The sequence below is a fragment of the Trichosurus vulpecula genome, chromosome 6 (assembly GCF_011100635.1).
Source record: "Trichosurus vulpecula isolate mTriVul1 chromosome 6, mTriVul1.pri, whole genome shotgun sequence".
NCBI lineage: Eukaryota > Metazoa > Chordata > Mammalia > Diprotodontia > Phalangeridae > Trichosurus > Trichosurus vulpecula.
In genome coordinates, this window is record NC_050578.1 from 279,885,361 (window position 1) to 279,910,958 (window position 25,598).

The window sequence follows — 25,598 nt, forward strand, 5'->3', positions numbered from 1 at the left end:
GAGTTTTAAATTTTCTCCCCTTCCTTGTCCTCCTCCCTCCCCAAGATGGCATGCAATCTGATATAGGATCTACGTGTACATTCATATTAAATATTTTCACATTACTCATGATGTAAAGAAGAATTAGAACTAATGGGAGGAACTATGAGGAAGAAGAAACAAAACAAAACAACAAAAGAAAAAGAGAGCAAATAGTCTGTTTCCATCTGCATTCAGGCTTCAGAAATCTTTCTCTGGGTGTCGATGCCCGTTGAGAGTCTTTTGGAGTTGTCTTACTTAGATCCTTGCATTCCTGAGAAGAGTTAAGTCTATCAAAGTCAGTCATCGCACACAGTGGCTGTTACTGTGGACAATGATCTCCTGGTTCTGCCCACTTCACTCAGCATCAGTTCATGTAAGTCTTTCCAGGTTTTTCTGAAATCTACTTGCTCATCATTTCTTATGGAACAGTATGCTACAACATGTTCAGCCATTCCCCAATTGATGGGCATCCCCTTAATTTCCAGTTCTTGGCTACCACAAAAATAGTTTTGTACGTGTAGGTCCTTTTCCCTTTTTATGATCTCTTTAGGATATAGCCATAGAAGTGGTATTACTGGGTCAAAGTTTTATAGCCCTTTGGGCACAGTTCCAAATTGCTCTCCAGAATGGTTGGATCAGATCCACCAACAATGCATTAATGTTCCAATTTTCCCACATATTCTCCAACATTTATCATTTTCTTGTTTTGTCATGTTAGCCAATCTGATAGGTGTGATGTAGCACATCAGAGTTGTTTTAATTTGCATTTCTCTAATCAATAGTGATTTAGAGCATTTTTTAAATATGCATGACTATAGATAGCTTTAATTTCTTCATCTGAAAATTGCCTGTTCATATCCTTTGACCATTTATCAATTGGGTGATGACTTGTGTTCTTATAAATTTGACTCACTTCTCTACGTATTTTAGAAATGAGCCCTTTAACAGATATTGGCTGTAAAAATTGTTCCCCAATCTTTCTGCTTCCCTTCTAATCTTGGTTGCATTGGCTTTGTTTGTGCAAAACTTTTCAATTTAATGTAATTAAAATCATCCATTTTGAATTTCATAATGTTCTCTGTCTCTTGTTTGGTCATAAATTCTTCCCTTCTCTGTAAATTTAACAGGTAAACTCTTCCTTGCTCTCATAGTTTGCTTATACTTTACATCTTTATATCTAAATCATGTACCCATTTTTCAAAAATTTTATTTATTTAATTTATTTAATATTTTTAGTTTTCAGCATTGATTTTTTTCTTTTTTTATTATTTTTAGTTTTCAGCATTGATTTTCACAAGAGTTTGAATTACAATTTTCTCCCCATTTCTACCCTCCCCCCCACTCCAACATGGCATATATTCTGGTTGCCCCGTTCCCCAGTCAGCCCTCCCTTCTGTCACCCCACTCCCCTCCCATCCCCTTTTCCCTTACTTTCTTGTAGGGCAAGATAGCTTTCTATGTCCCATTGCCTGTATAACTTATTTCCTAGTTGGATGCAAAAACTTTTTTTTTTTTTGAACATCTGTTTTTAAAACTTTGAGTTTCAAATTCTCTCCCCTCTTCCCTCCCCACCCACCCTCCCTAAAAAGGCAAGCAATTCAACATAGGCCGCATGTGTATCATTATGTAAAACACTTTCACAATATTCATGTTGTGAAAGACTAACTATATTTTGCACCTTCCTGTCCTATCCCCCTTTATGGAACTTTCTCCCTTGACCCTGTCCCTTTTCAAAAGTGTTTGTTTTTGATTACCTCCTCCCTCATCTGCCCTCCCTTCTGTCATCCCTCCTTTTTTATCTCCTTCCTCCTTCTTTCTTGTGGGGTAAGATACCCAATTGAGTGTGTATGTTATTCCCTCCTCAGGTCAAATCTGATGAGAGCAAGATTCACTCATTCCCCCTCACCTGCCCCCTCTTCCCTTCCTACAGAACTGCTTTTTCTTGCCACTTTTATGTGAGATAATTTACCCCATTCTGTCTCTCCCTTTCTCCCTCTCTTCAATATATTCCTCTCTCATCCCTTAGTTTTATTTTTTTTATAGAAGGGAACATTATATATATATATAATACTGAGGTCTCATGAATTATACACATCATCTTTCCATGTAGGAATGTAAACAAAACAATTCATCTTTAGTGAGTCCCTTGTGATTTCTCTTTCTTGTTTACCTTTTCGTGCTTCTCTTGATTCTTGTGTTTGAAAGTCAGATTTTCTGTTTAGCTCTGTTCTTTTCACTGAGAAAGCTTGAAAACCCTCTATTTTATTAAAAGTCCATATTTTGCCTTGGAGCATGATACTCAGTTTTGCTGGGTAGGTGATTCTTGGTTTTAATCCTAGCCTCATTGACCTCTTGAATATCATATTCCAAGTCCTTTGGTCCCTTAATGTAGAAGCTGCTAGATCTAGTGTTATCTTGATTGTGTTTCCACAATACTCAAATGGTTTCTTTCTGGCTGCTTGCAGTATTTTCTCCTTGATCTGGGAGCTCTGGAATTTGGCGACAATATTGCTAGGAGTTTTCTTTTTGGGATCTTTTTGAGGAGGTGATCTGTAGATTCTTTTAATTTTTATTTACCCTCTTCTGGCTCTAGAATATGAGGGCAGTTCTCCTTGATAATTTCTTGAAAGATGATATCTAGGCTCTTTTTTTGATCATGGCTTTCAGGTAGTCCAATAATTTTTAAATTATCTCTCCTGGATCTGTTTTCCAGGTTAGTGGTTTTTCCAATGAGGTATTTCACATTGTCTTCCACTTTTTCATTCCTTTGGTTCTGTTTTATAATATCTTAATTTCTCATAAAGTCACTAGCTTCCACTTAATAAATTAGATCAGAGCTGTGACTGAAGTGATAAATGCATGCTGACTCAGTATTTTGGAGCACATGAAATCCTGTGTGTGCTTTGAAATGTACCTGCAAATTCCCAGCAAAGTTAAAAAGCTCATTGTTTGTAATAGAGAGGTTCGTCCAGATGTGCTGCTGTAATGTATTACCGTTAGGCAAAACAGTGTAGGAAGAGAGCCTTTTTGGTTAAAAAGAAACCCAGCACAGAAACTGCCCCCTCCCCTTCCCTGTTATGTTCTGGGATCCTCCCAGCACTGCACCACTGAAGGTGGCCTGGGGGGGCCAGGGCTGGCGTGAAGGTGGCCAGGGAGATGGAAAGGCTGGGCTCTTCCCCGAGATACTTACCACATTTATGGAACGAATGAAATTATTCAGAGCAGTGTGAAGTGGAAACCTCACAAAGCTGGGCCAATCTGGGAATCTCAGGAGGAATATTGTCACTTCCTAAGAATTGTTGCAGTGTTGAATCTAATGTGAAGAAGAGGGTAATGAGGAGAGGAAGAACGTCACTGACGGTTGGACGGCTCTCTCTGTCTTTGAAAAATGTTCTCACACAGCCCTTGGCCTCCCAGCGTTTGGTAGTGGCTCATGGCGAGTCTTTTCAGGGCCCAGCTTTTTGTTTGAGCAGTTGGATGAGTGCTACAGGAGAGGGGGAAGGAAGTGTGGTTCCAGGTTGCTGACCTCTGACAGGGGTGCGTAGTCAACGTGAGCCCTTTCTTCCACGTCAGTTTTATCTAGACCGCTTCATATGCTGAGTTCATAATGGGAATTTTCCTTTTCTGTTTCTCCCTGGGCCCTCTAGGGTGAAATCAGGGTAAGTCTGTGTGTTGGACTTGGGGTCATATATGTTCTATTTTACTTTTTAAGCACTAAAAAACACTTTCTGTTTATATTTACCAAGGAAATGGTTCCAGTTTTAGCATGGAATATATACATAAATCTACCCAAAGTGACCCCATTTCCATTGATGCTTCCATGCCAATGAAGTGTGTCATGTCTTTGTTTAACAGCATGTTGTGTATTTGTGATGTGTATATTGATTTTAAAGTACATTCAAATTCTATAGACTATCTTTTTATGAAGAAACTTCTAAATTGTGTTTTAAAAACAACACCACCACCCTCCTATCTTCCTCTCTTCCCCTTCCCCCTCAGGTTCTCCTCTTATTCCTCATGGTTTGGAGATAGTCTTGGGTGTTTGAAGGCTGGACGGCCTTTGAGTGCTGGCAGGGCTTCTGCCTGCAGGGCTGAGTAGCAGAGGTAGCATGGAGGATGGAGGATAAGGCTCTCCTTAGTAGCAGGAACTAGGGAGGGAGGATCCACACGCATGAACTGCTGATCCATGGCAGATTTACTAGGGTGGCTTTTGATGTTTTAATTCACATGTGTTAAAAACATTTAACACATTTAACTTCCCAATTTAGATGGTTTCGTGATAGTCTTCCATGACATTAATACACCGTGGCACCCTCCTTCCCCCATCAGTGTGCACATACATTGGTCATGCTTGGCAGCTACATGTGATGATGTCATCACAGTCTGGTAAGAAATAGCTGGGAGGCATTAATGCACTGTTGGTAGAGCTGTGACTATCGGATCTAGCCATCCTGGAAATCAATTTGGAAATGCACCACCAAAGGTACTAAGTGACCGAGAGATGCTATTACTAGGTACACCCTAATCCTGTTCCCAACTTCTCTCATCCCCTTCTCCTCCTACTTTCCTGTCGAGGAAGATAGATTTCTCTTCCCAGTTGAGTGTGCATGTTATTCCCTCTTTGAGCCAATTCTGGAAGGTTGATGAGAGTAAGGTTCACTCGCTTCCCCCACCTCTCCCCTCTTCCCCTCAAGTAAAAGGTTTTTCTTGCCTATTACTTGTTAATTTGCCCCATTCTACCTTTCCCTTTCCCTTTCTCCCAGTGTATTCCTCTCATCCCTTAGTTGCATTTTTTTTAGATATTATCCCTTCATATTCAGTTCACACCTGTGCCCTCTGTCTGTGTATACTCCTTCTAACTGCCCTAATAATGAGAAAGTTCTTATGAGTTACAAGTATGATCTTATGTAGGAATGTAAACAGTTTAACCTTATTAAGTACCTCATAATTTCTCTTTCTTGTTTACTTTTTTATGCTTCTCTTGAGTCTTTTATTTGAAAGTCACATTTTTTATTCAGCTCTGTTCTTTTCATTATGAATGCTTGAAATCTGTGTATTTCATTGAATGCCGATTTTTTCCCCCCAAGGGGTTATATTATACTAAGTTTTGCCAGGTAGGTGACTCTTGGTTGTAATCCTCCTTTGCTCTCTGGAATATCATATTCCAAGCCCTCTGATCCTTTAATATAGAAGCTGCTAAATTTTGTGTTATCCTGACTTGCTTCATGAATAGTTTCTTTCTGGTTACTTGCAGTATTTTTTCCTTGACCTGGGAACTCTGGAATTTGGCTATAATATTCCTGGGATCTCTTTCAGGAGATGATTGTTGGGTTGTTACCCTCTGGGGCTAGAACATCAGGACAGTTTTCCTTCGTCATTTCTTGAAAGGTGATGTCTAGGCTCATTTTTTGATCATGACTTTCAGATAGTCCGATCATTTTAAAATCATCTTTGCTGGATCTATTTTCCAGGTCAGTTGTTTTTCCAATGAGATATTTCACATTGTCTTCTGTTTTTTTCACTCTTTTTTGCTTTGTTGTTTCTTAATTTCTCATGAAGTCATTAGCTGCCTTTTGCTCAATTCTAATATTTAAGGAGTTATTTTCTTCAGTGAGCTTTTGTACTTTTCCATTTTTCAGGGCATTCTCCTCCTCGTTGGCTTTTTATACTTCTACCATTTGGCCTATTCTGTTTTTTGAGGTGTTATTTTCTTCAGTAATTTTTTGTGTTCTTTACCAAGCTGTTGACTCTTTTCATGATTTTCTTACATCACTCTCATTTCTCTTTGCAATTTTCCTTCTACCTCTCTAACTTGATTTTCAAAATCCTTTCTGACCTCTTCCACGGCCTGAGACCAATTCATATTTTTCTTGGAGGCTTTGGATGTAGGAGCTTTGAATTTGTTATCACTTCTGAGTGGGTGTTTTGATCTTCCTTGTCACCATAGTAATTTTCTATGATCAGAAAATTTTTCTGTCATTTGCTCATTTTTCCAGCCTATTTCTTGACTTTTTAACTCCGCTCAAGTGAGGCTCTTCTTCCAGGGTGGAGGTTGCACTATTCCAAACTTCAGGGGTTTTGTGCAGCTGTTTGCAGAGATGCTTCAGGGGACCTGTAAGTTTTCAGTACTTCCAAGGTGGTATGATCTCATTGGAGGTGTTTACTACTCTCCTGGCCTGTGCTCTGGTCTGTGAGTGACCACAAGCACTGTGGTGTGGTAGTGCTTCTCCTCGCCCCGGGACTGCCACTGCAGCCCTGATCTGAGTATGGGCAAAGTCCTTCGCCCAGCGCCGGCAAGGAGACCCCTGTAATCTCCTTCTGACCAGTTACCTAACCCCCTTACCGACTGCAACTGTGGGCTGAGAGCTCTGGAAGCAGCTGTTGCCACTGCAGCTTCAGTGGCTCCCAAAAACTGTTCTGGTTTGTTGGGGCTGGGTCTGCTCTCACTGTGTCCTGCGCTGGACTGTGCTCCACTCTCACCCTGGTGCAACAGACCTTTCTTTCCTGCTGGCCTTCATCAGTTGTCTTTCCTTTGGGTTCTGCCGCTTAAGGAATTGTTTTATGGCATTATGTGAAGGTATGCAGTGGGGTTTTGGGGAGAGCTCAGGAGAGTAGCTGCCTTTTGTCTGCCGCCTTGTCCCCACTCTCATATGCCTTACTAGATTGATTTCTTCCTTTAAGATTTACCCATTTGTAACCTTTGACCATTTATTTATCTTTTGAGGATGTTTTAAAATTATTAGTAATTTTTTCGTTTTTAATTTACAAATCAAGAGAGAACTCTAAAAGGGGGATGCCAAGATTTCTGTTACTCAGTGACACCTCATAATACCCACAAAATGATGTTAGTGTGACCCAGAGTTCTGCGCTGGGCATATTGCTGATGTGTGCGATTAGTCAAGAGCAATAAGTAAAATTTGTACAGGACAGTGTTAGCAAATGTTTGGTAAACATCTTTATAGCATTTTACAAACATGCAGAGCTTCTTATTTTGTTCTGATTTTTCAGGCATGAACTGCTGGAAGAAGCTCGGAGACAAGGTCTGCCTTTTGCCCAGTGGGATGGGCCAACTGTGGTTGTGTGGCTCGAGGTAATGACATTTAGGAACACTCTTGAAAGAGGCTTCTCTGGAATGCTTTTTAGTACATTTCCTCATGTATAAATCCATACTCAGTTGATACTCAGTTGGGCAGTGTTTCTTTTTCTAGCTGTGGGTCGGGATGCCTGCCTGGTACGTGGCTGCTTGCCGAGCCAATGTGAAAAGTGGGGCCATCATGTCTGCTCTGTCAGATACTGAGATACAGCGTGAAATCGGAATCAGCAATCCTCTACATCGGCTAAAGTTGAGGCTCGCCATTCAAGAAATTATGTCCTTGACAAGTCCCTCTGCCCCGCCCACATCAAGAACGGTAAGCCCAAGACACTCCTTTGAAGTCACTCCTCCCTTCTCATCTTTACATTTAAAATCTTAGCAAACAGACAAGCAGGGCTGGTGATAACTAATAGGAAGTGTGTGGTTTGTGGCCTGCTTATCCCAGTAACATCTCAATAAGTGTTGAGTGGATTTAAAGAAAGAATCTTTGTAAAAGTGTCTGTGTGTAAAACTTGGGCAGAGTAATATTTTGGTGACTGAAAAGAAGTTGGAAATAATTGTCAGGACAATGCACAGTCATACATTTTGCATGTTAACATGTTTCAAAAATTAAGTAAAAGTCTCTGAAAATTGCCCTCGATGAAGGAAAAGGAGAAATTTGATGGCATAGATATATCTGTGTCCTCCCTAACTTGATTCATTTCACCCTAATTGGAATTTAAGATCATTCAGATAAAGTTGAACTACAGATTTTTAGAAGTAAACTAGCTTTCATATTAAGATGCCTCAATTTTGGTTATTTGTTATTATCACAGTTAATTTTAGTCTTTAAGTGAGCCAGGATTATAATGTTAAATCTAAGAAACAGAGAAAGTGGATTTCCATTTATTATACAATAGTAGAGAGCTGGCATTTATTGATCACCTACCATCTTTTTAAATGCAGTTGCATAATAAATGACAGCTGTCTGATCCTGAATTTAGCTGTATAACCATTTTTACACTGGAAGGAAAATCCTTTAGTTAAACGTAAAATCCTCAGTCATTACCTCTGATAAAATTACCGTTTAAAAAGAGAAGACAGACCACTTTTGAATGCCTGGGGGCTCCCGGGATCCAAAGCTTCATCACCTTTTGTTGACCAAGCAGCCTGGGCAGGGGTCCTTGTGTTAGGGATGTCACCTCTGGGTTGTGGGCGCTGCCACTCGAGCCCCAGACCCTCCAATGTCCTTGTGGCTTATGTTCTGCAACTCCCCCCCTCCCCCTCTCCTCTTTGTTACTGCTTTCCTTTCGTGGGATATGACTTATTGTCACTGCGGTCATGTCAGACCACAGGGAATGTCTGGTTAACACATGAAGAAATGGAAAACCTGGCAGCGACACCACAGACGGTCAGTCCCAGTACCTTTGTTTGATTCATGTGCCTCTTTTTGTCACCCACAAAACTGATGTGGACTTATTGAAGATAATTATTCCTCTTAGGTGTCAATTATTCAAAATCAGAATCATCATTGATGTAGTAGAAACTTTTAGACTTCAATTTAACTCTTCTCAGAGAATCTTAATTTTTTTACTAATTTCTTGCTAATTTGGGCTTAAGATCCTTCCTCTCTCCATCTCTCCCTCCTTCTTTATTTCTGTAGAGGTGTTTGGCATGGAGGGGGAAAGAAAACTCTGCTCTTTGTTTGCATGGAGAATGCCCGTTGTTTTGCATGGTTATTGCCTGGTGCCTTTGTCTTTGAGTTCCTTTTGCTTACAGTTCAGTTGCATGCCTACTGCAGCATTTACTGGCCTGTATCTCTGAACTTACCATTACTAATCGTTGTGTCCTTTTGCTTTTTTAACCATGTAACATCAGGACGATGAGGAGGGAAGCTGGGCTCAGGTTGGAGACTTTCTCTCATTTGTTCCTCATTTTGTTCACATCCATCCCCCAGAGCAGTGAGTGCATGCAAGCTTGGGCCTTTCTGGGTGTCAAACCAGCGTCCTAATCACTTGATAACATAAAACTGGCCAAAGGTCCCAACCCTTTGATGAAAAGAGTAGTTAATGTCTCATGGACAATTTTGAAAATCTTTCAGGTGTAAGTTTGATGAAAATTTGTGATTAACACAGATTTTTATATAAAATGCCATATCTGATTCAAAAAGGGCCTGATGCCCAGACATCTCCTGAAATTATAGCTCTTTGGTGGGGAGGGATCTTATTTTACTGCTGTCGTTGCTGGTTTTTAAAAGTAAACATTACAAGAATATCCTTTGCATGCTCTGAGGGGAAGGGAGGAGATCATCCTCTAGTCCCTTCTAGGTAAGTGGCCACATGCCCATGCCCACACGCATACGCCCACACACCCCCTTGTCTCACTGAGCTGAGCAGACATCAGAGTGTGTCCTTCCTGGATTGTTGTGGAATGACATTGGTCCTGGCTCAAGCTGAGCCACTAAGGACTCACGTGATGTTGGACAGGTCACCTACTCTTTCTTTGAGCCTCTGTTTACTCATCTCTAGGATTAGGTTTGATCTGATGACCCCTGGGATCAGAAATGGATACAGTGTTGATCAGGTTCCACCCTTCATAAGAGTTCTCCCATCCAGTCCTCCTGCTGTGGAAGGTCGAGACAGCCCTTTCTTACAGTTGTCTTTCAGCCTCAGTCTAAATAACCTACAACCTTACAGTCATTCTGCAGTGTGTTTGTTAAGACCTAGTTCTGCAGAAGGCCCATGGGCTGCAAAGACAAGAAAACCTTCCAGGGCCGGGGCCTCACAAGTAGCTTATGCTCCCTTAGGGTCACTACAGCATGTGCATCTCATGTGTGATAGGGCACTGATGTGGGGGATCTGGAACACAGCCTCAAAGGAGGAAGGCCAGCCTGTGTCGGGGCAGGGAATGGACATGAGAGCTGGAGCATTGGTCTCTTTTGGCTGGAACAGAGAGTGCAAGTTGGGGAACAGTCTGGAAAGACCATTTGGAGCCCGGTTGGGAAGTTGCATGATGGATAGAAGAATTGGTGGAGTGGCAGGTGATGTGAGAGAGAGAGGGAGACTGATAGGAAGCTGTTTGAAGCCTTCCATGGAAGGGGAGATGTACTAGGGACTTAGAGGGGAAGAGGGCACTTGGTCAGTAAGGGAAGCATGTGAAGGTGATTGTGTAGGTCGACTTAGCAGGGCCTCTGGCTCCAGAGCCTGGGCTCTGTCCACCAACAGGCCTCCCTTGACTATGGTTGTGGGGGCCATCTGCGTATAAGCCATTGAACAACCCATGGGGATTAATGAGCTGGAAGAGAGCTATGGGGCATGGCCACACTGAGGAAATGGCCAGGCCAGGCCCAGCCTTCTGATTCCTTTTGTTTTGTGCGTCACAATACAAGAAGTGTGGAAGAGTAACCGCATCCTCAGTCCTCAATGATAGGAATGGGTGCATTAGGCAGGTTTTATGTCATATTAGTGCCAGGCATGGTTCAAATGGACAAGTAGGGCAGACCTCCGGCCTTACTCTACTGGATGAGGGTTCTGCTGCAGGTTAGATGGAGAGGTCCCAGGGCCCCAAGGGAGCAGCTACAAAGCCAGTGGTCAGGCCTCTTCTCTCTTGTCATTGCTACTGAAAAAGTGGCCCTAGTTTCTGAAGGAGAGCCATTGGCTAGGCCAAGGGCCCCTGCATCTTCAGGACCTGTGGCTGTAGCTGGAGGAGAGCGCACCCAGATTTCATAGTTACGAGATTGACCTTTCCTTCATGCAGCAGAGATGTACGTTCTAGATGCTTCTTAATTACCAAACAGGGTCCTAGCTTGGAATCCTTTGTGATTTAGCCTCGCACCTGACCGAAATTCAGGAGGGATATTGTTAGGAAATTCCTAAATGATCTTCTCTCATTTTCACCCAAGCAATGCACCTCTGTCTGTGTGAGATTTTTAACTCAGCAAGTTCTTTTCAACCCTTAGTGATCTTTTTTAGTGCAAGTATGTTTTCATCTAGGCTTAGATTTCAGGCTCATTTTTCACAACAGGAAGTTAAATTCAACCACCACTTGAATTTAGTTTTCTTATAAATAGGGCTTAGAGGCACAAAACTTGATTTATATTGATATTCTGTGTGATAGAACTGTTAGCAGGTGCGGCAGGTGAGGCAGGTAACTAGGCTTGGCTGTCAGTCTTTAACACACTTACAGTAATCCCTTCCATTGTATACATGAATACTTAAAAGCACCCGTACTGTGTGTTTGCCTCCCATAACTCTGTGGTAGAAAGAATGCAGCTTTAGCTGCCTGCATTTTGCAGATGAGAAACTTGAAGGTCAGAGAGTTGAAATCGCTCTTTGAGTCTTCCTGCTCTTCCTCGTCCTCCATGTCCCATCAGTCTCGGGGGCTTCTTCTCCAGAACTTCTCTTGCTACTGTAGCTTCTCCCCAGTTAATACACCTGCCAAATTGGTTTACTCCAAATTTAAGCCTGGCCTGTCCCTCTTCCTCTGACCCTTTGCACAGGTGCCTGGAAGGCCCTTAAATTCATGGCTTCCTTTCAGACTCGGCTCAAACACCACCTTTGATGCAAGGCCTTTTCCAGGCCCTCCTGATGCCAGCATCTTGCCCTCCCACCTACTCTGTAAAATGCGGACATGCCTCCTGATGTTGACCTTGTCTCCCACATAGAGTGGAAGTTCCTTGAGGGCAGGAGCTCCTAGCCGAGTGCCACAAACGGAGTGAGAATTAGGCCGTTGTCAGTGTTTTCCAGCTCCAAGGCCAGTGTTCCTTCTACTTTACATCACCACTTTTGAAGTTCTTTGATGGTATTTTTCCTCCCCTGTATTTGAATAAGAAAGAGTCATTCCCTATAGCATGTTCTCCTGGCAGTAGTTTGTCCAGCTGCTGCCTGGAAAGGTTCCAGGAGTGGCCATCTCCATGAAATTAGCCAGTCACAGAGCTGGTCACAGAGGTGGAAGGAAGATTATCCTCTCTCAGTAGGGAGCACCCCATAGCAAACAGCATCGGAATTGGCCATCCAGACTTTTCCAGGAGGCGGGGGAGGTGTGTCTGATCCACCTGACGCTGTGTGCATGTGGCCAGAGGCTGTGGCGGTAGTCCCCACCGGTGTCCATCTGTCAGGTCCATTAGGAAGGTCCTGAGACTCGTTGGGAAGGCTTCTGGACAGCGAGCCCAGCCTCCATTTGAGGATGGCCACGTCTGAATGCCACGATTGGGCTCAGTGCTTGAGGGGCATGATTGACTCCCTGCTTTTGTCCAGAGGTTCTTAGTTCAGAATGAAGTTTGTCATGGATGTGACTCCACTGTCAGAAGATCAGCAAAAACCAGCAGTTACTTTCCCCAGCTCTTTGCTGTTGGGGAGGCAGCTTAATTCTTGGGCCAATTTGGGTAGGAAATGGTTGGCTAGAAAGAACCTGGTCCTCCCGTCTTTGTGTGCCCCCAGTGGCCTTGGGTCCAGAATAGTCCTTTGGAGAGCAGCTCCAAGTGCCTTGTAACCTCTGACTCTGAGTTGTAGTGAAAGTCAGCTTCCTTGAGAATTTGGTCTTGCTTGTTGGTGACCTTCTGGCAGTTGCTCCATGCAGGCCTGCCCCAAGAGAATGCGTAATAACATGCTTAGAGAGGATGCTTGAAGTTTTGCAAAGCCTTTGTTCACAACAAGCAGCATCACCCCCACTTTACAGATGGCTAAACTGAGGCTCGCAGAGATGAAGTGACTTGTGCACGTGAACAGACTCATCCTTATGGGAACACTCAAGTGTCTGAGGGCAGATTTGAGCCCAGTACAGGGTCTCCTATGCCAAGCTGCCTTATTCACAGAGAATCTATTCTTGTACCAGAACATCCTTGACTGCCACGGGAACACACTTTATATCTGACCCAGACAACTCCTGATCCCCCTTCACGTATTTAAAAAAGAAGATCTGGCCGATCTTTTCAAGTTGTTCATGAGTCATGACCATTCTTTGTAGTTCATGAGAATCAGGGACTGTAACTATATTCTATTGTGATTCTGCCAAAGGAGATTTCAGTTTTAAATTGACAAATGCCTCAGAACTATTCACATGATGGAGGAAATACAATGTCCAATTGATAATCTCCACTTGAGTGAAACATCCTTAAGTTCAGACTAGGTGGCCCTTTAGGTGCGGATGCATTCTGTAAACCGAAGGATCCAAAGCGATTCGTTGTTCTGGCTGTGAAAAATAGAAAGTCAGTTTGACAGCCAAATTTAACTGTTGTTTGGCTCAGTTGTTGACTCAGTTTCTCCTCAGTAACTGATGCCTTTTCTCAAGCAGACGTTGGCCTACGGCGACATGAATCACGAGTGGATCGGCAATGAGTGGCTGCCCAGCCTGGGCCTTCCTCAGTATCGCAGCTACTTCATGGAATGCCTGGTGGATGCACGGATGCTTGACCATCTGACCAAGAAGGACCTGCGAGGACAGCTCAAGATGGTGGACAGTTTTCACAGGTAAATGATCGGAAGGAGGTGTGACTGCCAGGGCAGAAATGCACGCCCAGGGCTGCCGCTGAGCACTTTCCTTTTCCAAACAGAAACAGCTTCCAGTGTGGAATCATGTGTCTGCGGAGACTGAATTACGACCGGAAGGAACTGGAGAGAAGGAGAGAAGAAAGCCAGAACGACGTCAAAGGTTCCGCTGTCTTCTTGCTTGAAGTCTGGGCTGCCACGGGGAGGGGCTCTGGTGTCACTGAACCTCTGTTTGCCTCAGTTTCCTTAATTTTAGAATGGGAGCAATGGCAGCACAAACCTCCCAGGGTTATCAGAGGCCGAATGAGAGATGACTGTAAAGCGCTTAGCGTGGTGCACAGCACATAGTAGGTGCTGTCTGTGTGCGTGGCACATAGTAGGTGCTGTCTGTGTGCACACTCCCTCCCTTCCCGGCCCTTACCTGCTCCCAGCCTCAGGTTCCTCTCGGGAGCATCAGTGCTGATAATCAAGACACTGTGGGAGTCTGGGAATGGTCCTTCACTCACCCCCCAGGTGTGGGCATGGTCACCCCCTCATGTTGTTCTCTTCTCTTCATTTCCTTCTCTAGAGGTGCTTGTTTGGAGCAATGACCGGGTGATCCGCTGGATCTTATCCATTGGCCTCAAAGAGTACGCAAACAACCTGGTGGAAAGCGGCGTCCATGGCGCGCTGGTGGCCTTAGATGAGACCTTTGACTTCAATGCTCTGGCCCTTCTGCTGCAGATCCCCACTCAGAACACACAGGTGAGCCTGGGCCTCTCTGGAGGAATGAAGAATGATTGACAGGCAGAGGTCCCACTCAGAGTCACTAAACAGTATACTTAGTCCATTCTGCCTTGGCCACCAGGCCCTGCCTGCAGCCCTCTGCTCCCCACCCTCCTGTCTGTGGCTGCTGGAGCCATTGCATGGAGAGTCCTCATTCTTAGCAAGGTTCTCTGTATCTTCTCTTTATCACCCCTCACAAACAACACATCTAGAAACATTCTCCATGCAAACTCTTCAAATCCTTAAAAATAGCAACCACACTTCATGCACAACCTCCTTTCCTCCTTTGGTGTAAAGGCCCTTCCCCACCCTGGCTGCCCAGAGCCTCAGTGGCATCTTCCACACACATGGGCCATGGTAGCCCCCCTGCCTCAAGGCACAGAATTGCCTGCCTTTATTCTCTTTCTGGGCTCCCTCTCACACCTCCCCCCTTAGCCACCGTGGCCTTTGCCCTTGGGGAGCAGTAGAATGATCTCATTTCTGTATCACCTTGGGCCCCTTGCCCACCAGAGACCCTTTGGGAGACACAAGGACGGCATGCAATTGGTGACTAGAAGGAAGGACTTGTTGACGATTGTCAGAAATTGTCACCACCTAGCTCCCTGTTCTGAACTTGCTTCTGTAGGGAGATTGCCTCAGGAATATGGTTGTGGTTTAATGTGTTATGGGACATGTTTAGAGCTTTCAGAAAATATAACGATAAATGCCAGTCCATGACTAATGAAAATCCTATTTGGTTGGGTTTTTTGTTTGTCTGTTTTTTCCCTTAGGCTCGTGCTGTCTTGGAAAGAGAATTCAACAACCTTCTAGTTATGGGCACAGACAGAAGGTTTGAGGAAGTAAGTTTGAGACCTAAGCATATATTGAGATTTTCAGCAGGTTTTGAGCTCAGCTTCTAAGGTAGAAGGCCTTCAGGAGATTGGTTAGTCTCAGGGATTCAGCCACTTTGGACAAAGCATCTGTATCCCCTTTCTAGTGACAGGATGTCTGGATTTGTGACTGAGCACAGATTTCCTCTGTTTTTGTAAATTTTATAATCAAAACAGACATTAGAACACTTTTAACATTTTCACCTAAGCAGGATTTTTCCTATTTAAATTCTGACATTTTTCCCTTTGGGCCTGAAAGAGATTTGGGAAGAGTTTGCTTGTTTCACATTAATTGAAAGTAAGTTCTGTTCGTTCTTGCTCTGTCACATGCTCCCCCATCTCCCCAGAGCTCTCCCTAACCCTCTAGGAAGTACAGGAGTCCTTTGGGACAGCCCTGAATGATGCCCTGGTCAGAAAACCAGCCAGAACAGGCTAAGTTTCATTTAGCCTAGAACACTGGGGCTGACCCCCAGACAGTCCTACCTAACTAAGGGATGGAAAGGGGCAAACTAAGAAGGCAGGGACTTTCTAAGGTAGATTATTAATATTTGGAGTGTTTTCAGTCCCAAAAATGGAAGGTTGGACGGAGTGTGACCAAAGGTTATAAAACGTTGAGAGACTTGATGGAATATTACTTAAACTTCCTGTGTCTCCCTCATTCCTCATCTGGAAATGAAGAGGGTAGACCCTCCTGGGCCAGCCTCTTCAGATGTCCTCCTGAGGTTCCAGACAAGCAGAACCAGAGGTCTCCGAGGAGTGTGAGATCCAGTGCAGGGCTAGCCAGCTGCCTGATGTGTCCCTAGGACTCCCTCTGGTGGCCATCCAGGATGAGTCCCTAAGGAAAGCTGGACGTTTGCGTGCTCAGACCGAAGAGGGCGCTGGGTTGTAGGGATGGGCCAGGGGCCTGTTGTCCATGAAAAGTTTCATGCAGCCATGTGTTTGGACAGGACTCAAAGGGCACCAGTGACCAAATGTGGCATCTGTGGGGCCTGGCCTATATGTAGGTAAAGTGGGTAGAAAGTTAGCTCAGCTTTCTCCTGGATTTTTACTGTGCTTCTGAATTTTCCAGGATGATGATAAAAGCTTTCGACGAGCCCCTTCGTGGAGAAAAAAGTTTAGACCCAAGGACATTCGAGGTTTAGCTGCTGGATCGGCAGAGACCCTGCCTGCAAATTTCAGGGTCACCTCGTCTATGTCTTCACCCTCTATGCAGCCAAAGAAAATGCAGATGGATGGTAGGTGGTCAGTTTTCGTTTCTTAAAGCATGCTCAGTTTTTTTTTGTTGGAATGTAAGTTATTTACTCATCTAAATTGCCTGTTTAATGAGTTTTAAAACATTTGTCTCCTCTTGCATGTGCTGACTTGAAATGTTGACCATGTTGACCCTTGACCATCAAGGATTTCCTCTAGAGTACTTGTGGGTTCTGCCTCCTGTACATCCCAGCATCCCCTGGGCAAGGAAGTGCCACCAGATTTTCACTGCTTCCTGAGCCGCAGCACATCTCATTGTTCCCTCAGTTCTAGCTCGTGTGTCCATGTTCTGAGAAGGACTCTTGCCCTGCTCATGTATTTATAGTACACTGGCTTCAGTACTCGAGGCATTTCTGATTCCCTTGTCGTGCCCCTCATCCACCAATGCCAATCTCAGCTTCTCTTCACCTTTCTCACTATTGCTGTGGACAAAGGGTCTTTCCCCTGGTTGCCAGAGTCCACTAGACCCTACTTTGTCCTCACATAGCTTTGGGGAGAGAGCCCAGGCTTACCCCCAGAAAGGCCTATCTGGCATGTCGCTCTCCCCAAAATCCTCCGGCTGCCTCTTCTCTGTCAGTCACTCTTTCGTGGGTAGGTAAAAGTAGGGGAAAGGAGCTGACCCAAGGCTCCTCCAAGGAAGGTCTGGCTTTCAGGATCAGCCACACCCTTAGCTTTCCTGTTCACATAATTTTATCTGCTCCAGAAAGGAGAAGGACACTTCCCTTTGTTTCCTCCATCATTCATTGAAGAAAACAACAGCTCAAACTCACCTGCTTCTTTCTTGGGCATTTTTAGGGTCAGAAGGTGACCCTGGCCCAGACCTTTTGTTTTAATTACAAGTCTTTACCTGTTAGTTTCACTAAAGCCTAAGGATCCAGATAAATTTATACCAGCTTTCAAAGCAAAAGGGAAAAACACTCCAAATGGAAACACATTTGAACAGGAACAGCCTTTGAACCCCAGTTCTCGCCACCTCTGGGTGTCCTGGAGCATTTTTAAGCTGTGAATTCTGGGAAAGGGAGTAGCTTTGCGTGCTCTGTGTGTGACTCCTGGATGCTTTATCCAAGGGGCGGCACTCAGAGTGGCATTCCTCACAGAGTGTCATAGATTTGGAATCTAGGGACCTTTTCTAAACCAAGTTAGATCTTCTCCTAAGTTCTTCAGGTTTTAATGTACCCATTAGGTGGTGTCTTGGCAGGTGTTTGAAAAATACGATCTAAAAGCATCAGTACATTCCGTGCTCTGGCCTTTGTCCACATCCTTGCTTCCAAACCTTTCACTGCCATAGCTGTTGGGGCTGGGCCTGACCTCTTCTCCTCCTTGCCCCGATGCCCCTTGACCCTCTCCTTTCTCTGCCAGGGATGGATTCTCAAGGGACATCACTTATCTTGCAGACTTCTCTGTAAGGGGCATTACTGCCATCATGCCCCTTACTGTGAATAACAGCAGCTGCTACTGGCCAGCTTGTAGCTTCCAGTACAGGGGCAGTCACAGAGATGAGGGAGGGGTGGGGCCCAAGCCACAGACAGACACAGATTTTACGGTGTCACACTGCCTTTCCAGAACTTCAGTGTTGTGTGCTTACATCGAGTAGTTGTTTGTGCTAAATTATGCATTTCCAAGTGATTTTGATGACCCATAGAGTAAGAAAAAGAGAAACACACTGACTTACAGCATTCCACCCAATTTGTAGTGTCAGCAGTGGTTTTTAAAATCTGGTGCCATTTTTGAGGTCACTTGTGTCTTCATTGAAATTTCGGTATTGTTAAAGTGACTAGTCATCTGACTCCCCAGGTGTGTTAACCTGTCTTCCTTAGGGTGTGTTCCTCCCTGTTCACCTGACCCTCCGTGGTATTGCGCAGCCCCACGGACAGTTGGTTCAGATAGCAAATGGAGAGATTGATTCCCATAGCATTCTGTCCTTGGAGCTGGTGTCTGGTGGCCAGTTGTTGTTCACTTCCAGCACATTCATTCCCACACCTCCCCAAAGAGATCCCCATTCCAGTCGTCACTGGGGAAAGGCGCTGCTGGTGTCCCAGGATATGGTGTAACTGTCCTTACTCAGGTGGTTTTAAAAACTAACCGCATGCTGTGTTCTGCACGGTTTCCTTCTGCGCTCTTGAAACAGGCAGCGTGTCAGGAAGCCAGAGGCTGGATTCTGCGACCGTAAGGACTTATTCCTGCTAAAGCCTTCTGTTGGTGAGTAGAGAAAACATGGTGCCCACAAAGTGCCCAAACGGATACCAGCCTTTTGGGGCGTGGTTCCATAGAGAAGAGGACGGTCCTCGTTGGCTTCAGACAGTCTGAGCTTGAGCTGCTTACATACAGCGTTAGCACTCGGTCGGTTCTTTGTAACCATAGCCTTTCATGCTTCTGAGGAGTGGAAGGGGTGCCCAACAGACCATAGTTCTCCAAATCAATCATGCATATCATTTTGTGCTTTAGAGGTACCGAGGGCTCTCTTCACTCCCAGCTGTACTGTGGTCAGGGACTAGAGCAATTCGAGAATTGTACCCCAAATTTTTAAAGACCTGGCCAAACGAGGATTCCCCCATGCCACCACCCTGCTGCTGCCTTGTGTTGCCTCTTTCCAATGCCCTATCAGGAAGGTAATGCTTCCTCTGGCAGGGAAAATGGCTATTATTAATGGTTTGCACCACCGCTTTTCCTAAGACTTGGACAGGCTAATTCATTTGGAGTTGTTAGCCACTGATCCAACGTGTTTCTTCCTAGGAACACAACCTTAATTAGGTTCCCAGGTGACAAGGGCAAATGCTAAATGGGCCATATTCAATTACATCCATTTGAGATCTAAACTCCACTTATGCTCCGAGATTTCTCCCTGGGATAATTTGTAGGTTTGCATTCTTTCTGGCACACATAGTACTGAAAAGTTTGTAGCAGACGAATCCCTGGATTCAGGGTCAGGCTATGTGGCAATCCCTCGCCGGAGCATCCTGCGATCTGGTTAAGGTTGTCCACATGCTGACCTAGAGATACATCCCTTCCTGTAATTAAAAAGCTTGGGTTTTGCTCAGCTCATTAATCCTTCAAGAGAGTTGTGGGTCGGGATCTGGGCTTTTCGTCGGCCTCTTCGTGGGCCCGTGCCTGGCAGCCACTCATTGGCGCGTTTGTTCTTTCTCCTAGTTTACCCACACTACTTCTACAGATGATTATGCATCTCTCAGAATTCAGCCAAGACCACGTTTTAGAATTGAGTGGATCTTTAATCTGTTAATACTTGTTATATGGACAATGAGATATTTTATTACAGAGTTTTTAATTAGTAAAAAATTCATGAATACCATAGAGAAAATATTTTAGAATTAAATGTTTCTTATATTTATGTAAACTTCTGTGACTTCATTTATACAGTTACTTACTTTTTCATGTGTATCCAGATTATAAATATCTTTTCCAATCAATCCATGAGGTTCTTACACTTAATTTGTCAGTCACCTGAATGTACTGTAATGCTTGTAAGTACAAATCCTAGGAGCAAATAGGGTTTTTGTAAATTATGCAGTTATTGTAATGCTCATTGAATTTTTTAAAATAATAAACCTGACAGAAAATGAGGGGTTTTACTCCATTTGTAAAAAGTGCCCTGTTACCAAGGAGCGGGCATCATCGACGGCGTTGGTAAGCTAATGCTTCCAAAAGCAAGCCACCGCCACGGCTTGGAAACAATCAGACTCTTCGTTGCAAGCAGTTACGGTGTGTGATTTAATCACTGATCACAGCTGATCTTTTTCTGAAAAGAGCTTTCGTTCTGTAGCATGGACCGATTTTAAATTTTGTATTTTAAATATCATCTTCTCTACTAAAATTTGAACTGAGAAACATAGAACACTATGGAGTCGTTCTAGACAAACTGGCTCAGGGTGCCTTGGGAACCGAGTCCCTCGAGTCTCTCGTCCTCGGATAACGGTCTTCAGGGACTGCAGATAAGCCATGAACAGCCGGGAAGGACAGACTCGGAGAGGGGGCCAGGTCCCGGCCTCCCCCCACCCCCAGCCCGCAAAGAAGTGCTTTCCTCCCAACGCCATTGGTTGAGAGGCTCCGATGCAATTTCTTCGAGGACCAATCACAACGCGCGCTGCAGTCTTGAGGCCCGCCCCCGCCGAGGGATGCAGCGCCACCTTCAATCCAGGCCTTACTGCGCTCGTCAGTCGTCTTTCAGCTTCTGCGTCCGGACACGTTTGGGGATTTTAATGGTGTAGCCGTTGCATTTCAAACTGTAGAGAATGTACCTTTTCCTTTTCAAAATGGCCCATTAAAAAGCCGACGAGAAACTGTAGATGACGGTGCGTTATTTATTGTGCAGCTCTATATGTGTGTATGTGTGTGTATATACGGGCAGACGGATGGGATATAAATATATACATATGTGCATATAGAGAGAGCATGGCTTTTCCTGTTCGTTTCTGCTTTCAATGTACGCGTGTAACTCATCGGTACCCTTGTTTTTCTATTAATCTTCTGTGAACTTTCTGATTATGTAACAAAGTATGTACAGCCCACTTTTGACTGTTTTTATCACAGTATTATTTATTGCTTTCTTTCAATAAAGTACTGAAGCCTTTTCCACTGCCAATAAACTACCCACCGAAGGAGCCGTGGTTATGCTGACCGTTGCCGCCAGCCCGGGAAGGGGAGGCCCGTGCGGGCAGGCGCAGGCTAGGACCCGGGGCAGCCCCCTCTCTGCAGCCGCTTCCTGTGATGGGAGCCGAGGGTGAGGGGGGGCATCGGGGACGTTCCTGGGCTCCACCGTAGCACGAGGCGGGGAGGCGGAGCAGGCACCCAAGGGGAGGCTCACACGAGTGTGAGTTTGGAAATTCGTGTTTCCCTGGTGCCGCTTTTCTCATATTCCTGTGACTTGACTCTGCTTTGCTGAAGTTCTCACAGGTGATCAAAAACTGGTCAGGGCTTCCAGGGGTCCCGCACCTATATCTTATAAAAACGTCCTGCACACATATCTTGTTCACGATCCGGACATAATGGAGATAGTGCCATGGCTCAATGGCTAGAACGCCAGGCCCGGAGGCAGGAAGACCTGAATTCAAATCCAGCCTCAGACCCTTAGCCTGCTTTGTGATCCTGGACAAGTCGACCTCTGCCTCAGTTTTCTCATCTGTGAAATGGAGGTGATATTAGCACCCTCCTCCAAGGCTGGCCGTGAGGATTAAATGAGATGCTTTTGGAAAGCCCTTACCCAGTGCCTGGCACATAGCCCTCTATAAATGCCAGCTGTTATTATTGTAAATGAGGCTAAACACTGCCACAGGGCAATACTATTTCCTCTAATTCACTGCAGCTCAAAGGTTTTTGCTTATTAAAAGAGGCAGCTGGGGCAAGCCCAGCACAGACAGGAGGAGATGGTTTGGCGCTTGTACATCAGGCGGTATGACAACATGTATGCAGGGAGGAAGAGTTGCAGGCTCTTTGACCTTCAGAGCTTCCCTGATCAGTCACAGCTCCAAATGGCTTTCTTATTACCTGTTTCTTTCTCTCTTTTCTTTTTTAAACACTTCATGAAAATCACCCAATTCTTAACCCACTTTTAATCAGCTGAGGCAGTTCAGGTGGCCAGGTGACTTGTAAATAATTTCTCGGGTTTTCTTTTTCCCTTGTGCCTCTAATGTACTCGAGGCAGTTCTGGTTTTTTAAACTTAGCTTTTAACCTTCACTTCCATCAGATTTTGAGGTTTGAATTTTCTTCTCCTCCCCCTTCCCCAAGATGGCATGCAGGCTGAAACACATTAGTCATGATGTAAAGAAGAGTTAGAACTAATGAGAGGAACCATAACGAAAGAAGAAACAAAAGAAGGAACAGCTAGGTGGTGCAGTGAGTAGAGCACTGGCCCTGGAGTCAGGAGGACCTGAGTTCAAATGGAGCCTCAGACACTTGACACACTTACTAGTCGTGTGACCTTGGGCAAGTCACTTAACCCCAATTGCCCTGCCTTCCCCCCTCAACCAAAAAAAAAGAAAAGAAAGGGAGAACAAATAGTGTGCTTCCATCCGCATGCAGACATGCTAGTCCTTTTTCTGGGTGTGGACAGCATTTTCCATCATTTAGTGGAGTCTTTTGGAGTTGTCTTAGATCCTCGCATTGCGGAGAAGGGCCAGGTCTGCCAGGGTCAGTCACTGAACAGTGTGGCTCTTATCGTGTATGATGTTCTGGTTCTGCTCATTTCGCTCTGTATCAGTTCATAGAAGTCCCAGGTTTTTCAGAAATCTGCCTGCTCATTTCTTACAGCACAGCACAATAGCATTCCATTACGTTCACACACCACAACTCGTTCAGCCATTCCCCAATTGATGGGCGTCCCCTCAATTTCCAATTCGGAGTCACAGCCTCAGATGCAGAATTTGAACACTGATCTTTTTCCTTGTACCACACTTCTCCCCCGCCCCCCTCAATTTTGGGGGAATGCAGGGTGAGATTTTATCCAATTACTTTTCTGCCAGAACACATCGCTTAACACAACTTCCTGGTGAAAGTTAAAAGTTGAGTTTATTGTAGGGTGGCACTCATCTCCCCCCATAAGCTGGAGTTCATGGGAGGGGACGAACAGTCAGTGAGTGCACAGGCTTCTGTTTCTCTGTCTCAATGGTAAGGACGTTGTACCAATGAGGAGCTGCGACAGCTGGCCCTGTTAGGAGGAAGTCACCAGCTGTGCTCATTCATTTGAGCCAATAGAGGCTTCCACAGTTCAATCATTTACTAGTTGTGTGACCTTCAGCAAATCAGTTAACCTGCTGGCCTGTTTGCTCATCTGTGAAAAGGGAATGGTGCTTGACACTAGTTACCTGCTTCTGAGGATCAGAGGAGCTCATTTATGTGAAAGTGTCATGTGGGATTGTGTAGTGCTATTAAATTATAATGACTCCCGGAGGATCAGTGTCATTAAACTGCTCCAGGCCCTCCAGAGTATCAGAAATGCAGCCTATATGAAAGATGATGGGCAACTAGGCGGCACAGTGGGTAGAGTGCAGGCTCGAGTTCAAATTTGGCCTCAGACACTTAGGTAGTTGTGTGGCCCTGGGCAAGTCACTTAACTCTCAGTTTCCTCATCTGTAAAATGGAGAAGGAAGTGGCAAACTATTATATTATCTTTGCCAAGAAAACCCCAAATGGGGTCACAAAGAGTCAGACAAGAATAACAGACCAGGCTAAAGACTGCCCTGCCCCTAATCTCTGGCTCCTGCACTTCTGATGGGCGGGGCAGAACAGACTGATTGGGGTTGGCTTGTTTGTTTTACTTTAAGAACCAGTAACTCCTCTTATTTTCCTCCTTTATCATTTAAACAAATTTCCCCCAACTATGTGTAAAAACATTTGTTTTTTAAAATTTTGAGTTCCAAATTCTCTCCTCCCCCCCACGACGAGCAATTTAGTATAGGTTATACATGTGCAATCGTGCAAAACATTTCCGTATTCGTCCTGTTGTGAAGGAAAACAGACAAAAAGAAAGTTTTTTAAAAGGCATGCTTCATTCTGTGTTCCGACTCCATCAGTTCTTTGCCTGGAGGTGGGCAGCATTTTTTATCATGAATCCTTTGGAATTGTCCTGGGTCGTTGTATCAGTCCTTCACTTGGATCATTGTTACGATGTTGCTGTTACTGTGTGCGGTGTTCTGGTTCTGCACGGTTCACTTCACATCAGTTCATCTGGCTTTCCAGGTTTGGTGAAACCCTCCTCATTTTTTAGAGCACCATAGCAACCCATCACAATGCTTTACCACACCTTGTTCAGCTGTTTATTTCCCAAGTGAAGGTTATCCCCACAATTTCCAGTTCTCTGCCACCATTAAAAGAGCTGCTATAAATATTTTTGTACACATAGGTTCTTTTCCCTTTTATTTTTTCTCTTCGGGGTACAGACCTAATACAGCAAGTGCCCTTTAGATGTAGCCCCTCAAGGCTTTTGAAGTTCTTTGCTCATGGCGACCTTTTTGGCTGTTCTTCCTGGTGTGCAGGCATGGCAGCAAGCCTCTCCCCCATGGCTTTTCTCTTTTCCAGCAAGAAAAAAAAGCCCCCTCCAGCACCCCCAACTGCCTTGAGTCCCCACTCTTTTTAGTTTCAGCCCTGACAGTTTGGAGCAGCCCAGTGTAATGCAAAGGGCATTTGATTTAGCCAAGATGTGGGTTGGAAGCAGGCCTGGCTCTGTTTGGTGCATAGGAGAAATGTTTCAAACAAATGTTTGCTCAACCTGGGTTCCTTTTCAGTTTTCTCATATGTGAAATAGAGCATCTTCCTTCTGGGGATTGTTGAAGATCCAAGAGAACAGAGGTCGGGTGCCCTTTCTGGGAAAGCCATCTGACCCCAACCTGTGCATTGTGTTGGTCTAAGAACACTTTCAAAAGCTTTGTAGGAGATCAGGGCCTTTGCGCTGCTGCCACCCATGTTCTGTCTTGTCCAGCTCTCAGTGACCCCATTTGAGGCTTTCGTGGTAAAAGACACTGGAGTGGTTTGCCATTTCCTTCCCCAGCTCATTTTACAGATGAGGAAACCGAGGCAAACAGGGTGAAGTGACTTGCCCAGAGTCACACAACTAGGAAGTGGCTGAGGCCAGATCTGAACTAAGGAAGATGTCTTCCTAACTACAGGCCTGGCACTCTATCCACTTCGACGCGCTAATTCAAAACTAAGAGGGAAGAATGCGGCGGGGATTCCACAAAGCCCTTTCTGACCTTCTCTGGGCCAGTTTTGTCCTCTAGAATATTGGGGTTTAGGTTCTGTAATGACGAGGGCCTTCCCAGCTTCTCATTTTCTCTCTTGAACTATTAAGGTGATTTGGGTGTAAGGAGGCTTTCAGGAGGCCCAGAAGAATGAGGTCCTTCCAGCTCTCAGCCCTGCCCCCAGAAAGAGGGAGGAAAAGACCCCAGGGGAGGCAGAGGCAGAGGCAGCGTTGACCTTAAGGGATACAAAGTATCTGCTGGGAGAAGGCCGGGCTTCCGACCCTCGTCACCGGCTGGTCCCGAAGGGATACAAAGTAGCAGCAGCAGGAGGGCCCCGAACGCCCAGGCGCGGGGTGGGACGAGAAATGAAGGAAGGAAAGGGAGAATGAATTGATAGGAGCGCTGGGCAGTCCCCTGGGCTCTAAGCTGGGAGGGATGAGCAGAAAG

General features: G+C 45.0%; 1 protein-coding gene across 9 annotated transcripts in view; it reads left to right on the top strand.

The window, feature by feature from the left end:
- PPFIA1 (PTPRF interacting protein alpha 1) overlaps positions 1 to 21,048 on the top strand; it is a 96,902-nt gene extending 75,854 nt beyond the window's left edge. For 3 of the 9 annotated variants that reach the window (XM_036762708.1, XM_036762713.1, XM_036762712.1), the window contains 10 exons: positions 7,030 to 7,111; positions 7,230 to 7,430; positions 8,442 to 8,504; positions 13,385 to 13,560; positions 13,644 to 13,741; positions 14,147 to 14,322; positions 15,114 to 15,182; positions 16,282 to 16,447; positions 18,592 to 18,662; positions 19,611 to 21,048. In XM_036762708.1, coding sequence (XP_036618603.1) covers positions 7,030 to 7,111; positions 7,230 to 7,430; positions 8,442 to 8,504; positions 13,385 to 13,560; positions 13,644 to 13,741; positions 14,147 to 14,322; positions 15,114 to 15,182; positions 16,282 to 16,447; positions 18,592 to 18,650 — 1,090 coding nt within the window. In that variant the 3' untranslated portion in view covers positions 18,651 to 18,662; positions 19,611 to 21,048. Of the gene's footprint in view, positions 1 to 7,029; positions 7,112 to 7,229; positions 7,431 to 8,441; positions 8,505 to 8,971; positions 8,999 to 13,384; positions 13,561 to 13,643; positions 13,742 to 14,146; positions 14,323 to 15,113; positions 15,183 to 16,281; positions 16,448 to 18,591; positions 18,663 to 19,610 lie in introns of all 9 variants that reach the window. The other 6 variants (XM_036762711.1, XM_036762714.1, XM_036762715.1 and 3 more) reach the window with 4 other exon arrangements.
- Positions 21,049 to 25,598: the final 4,550 nt, after the last annotated feature.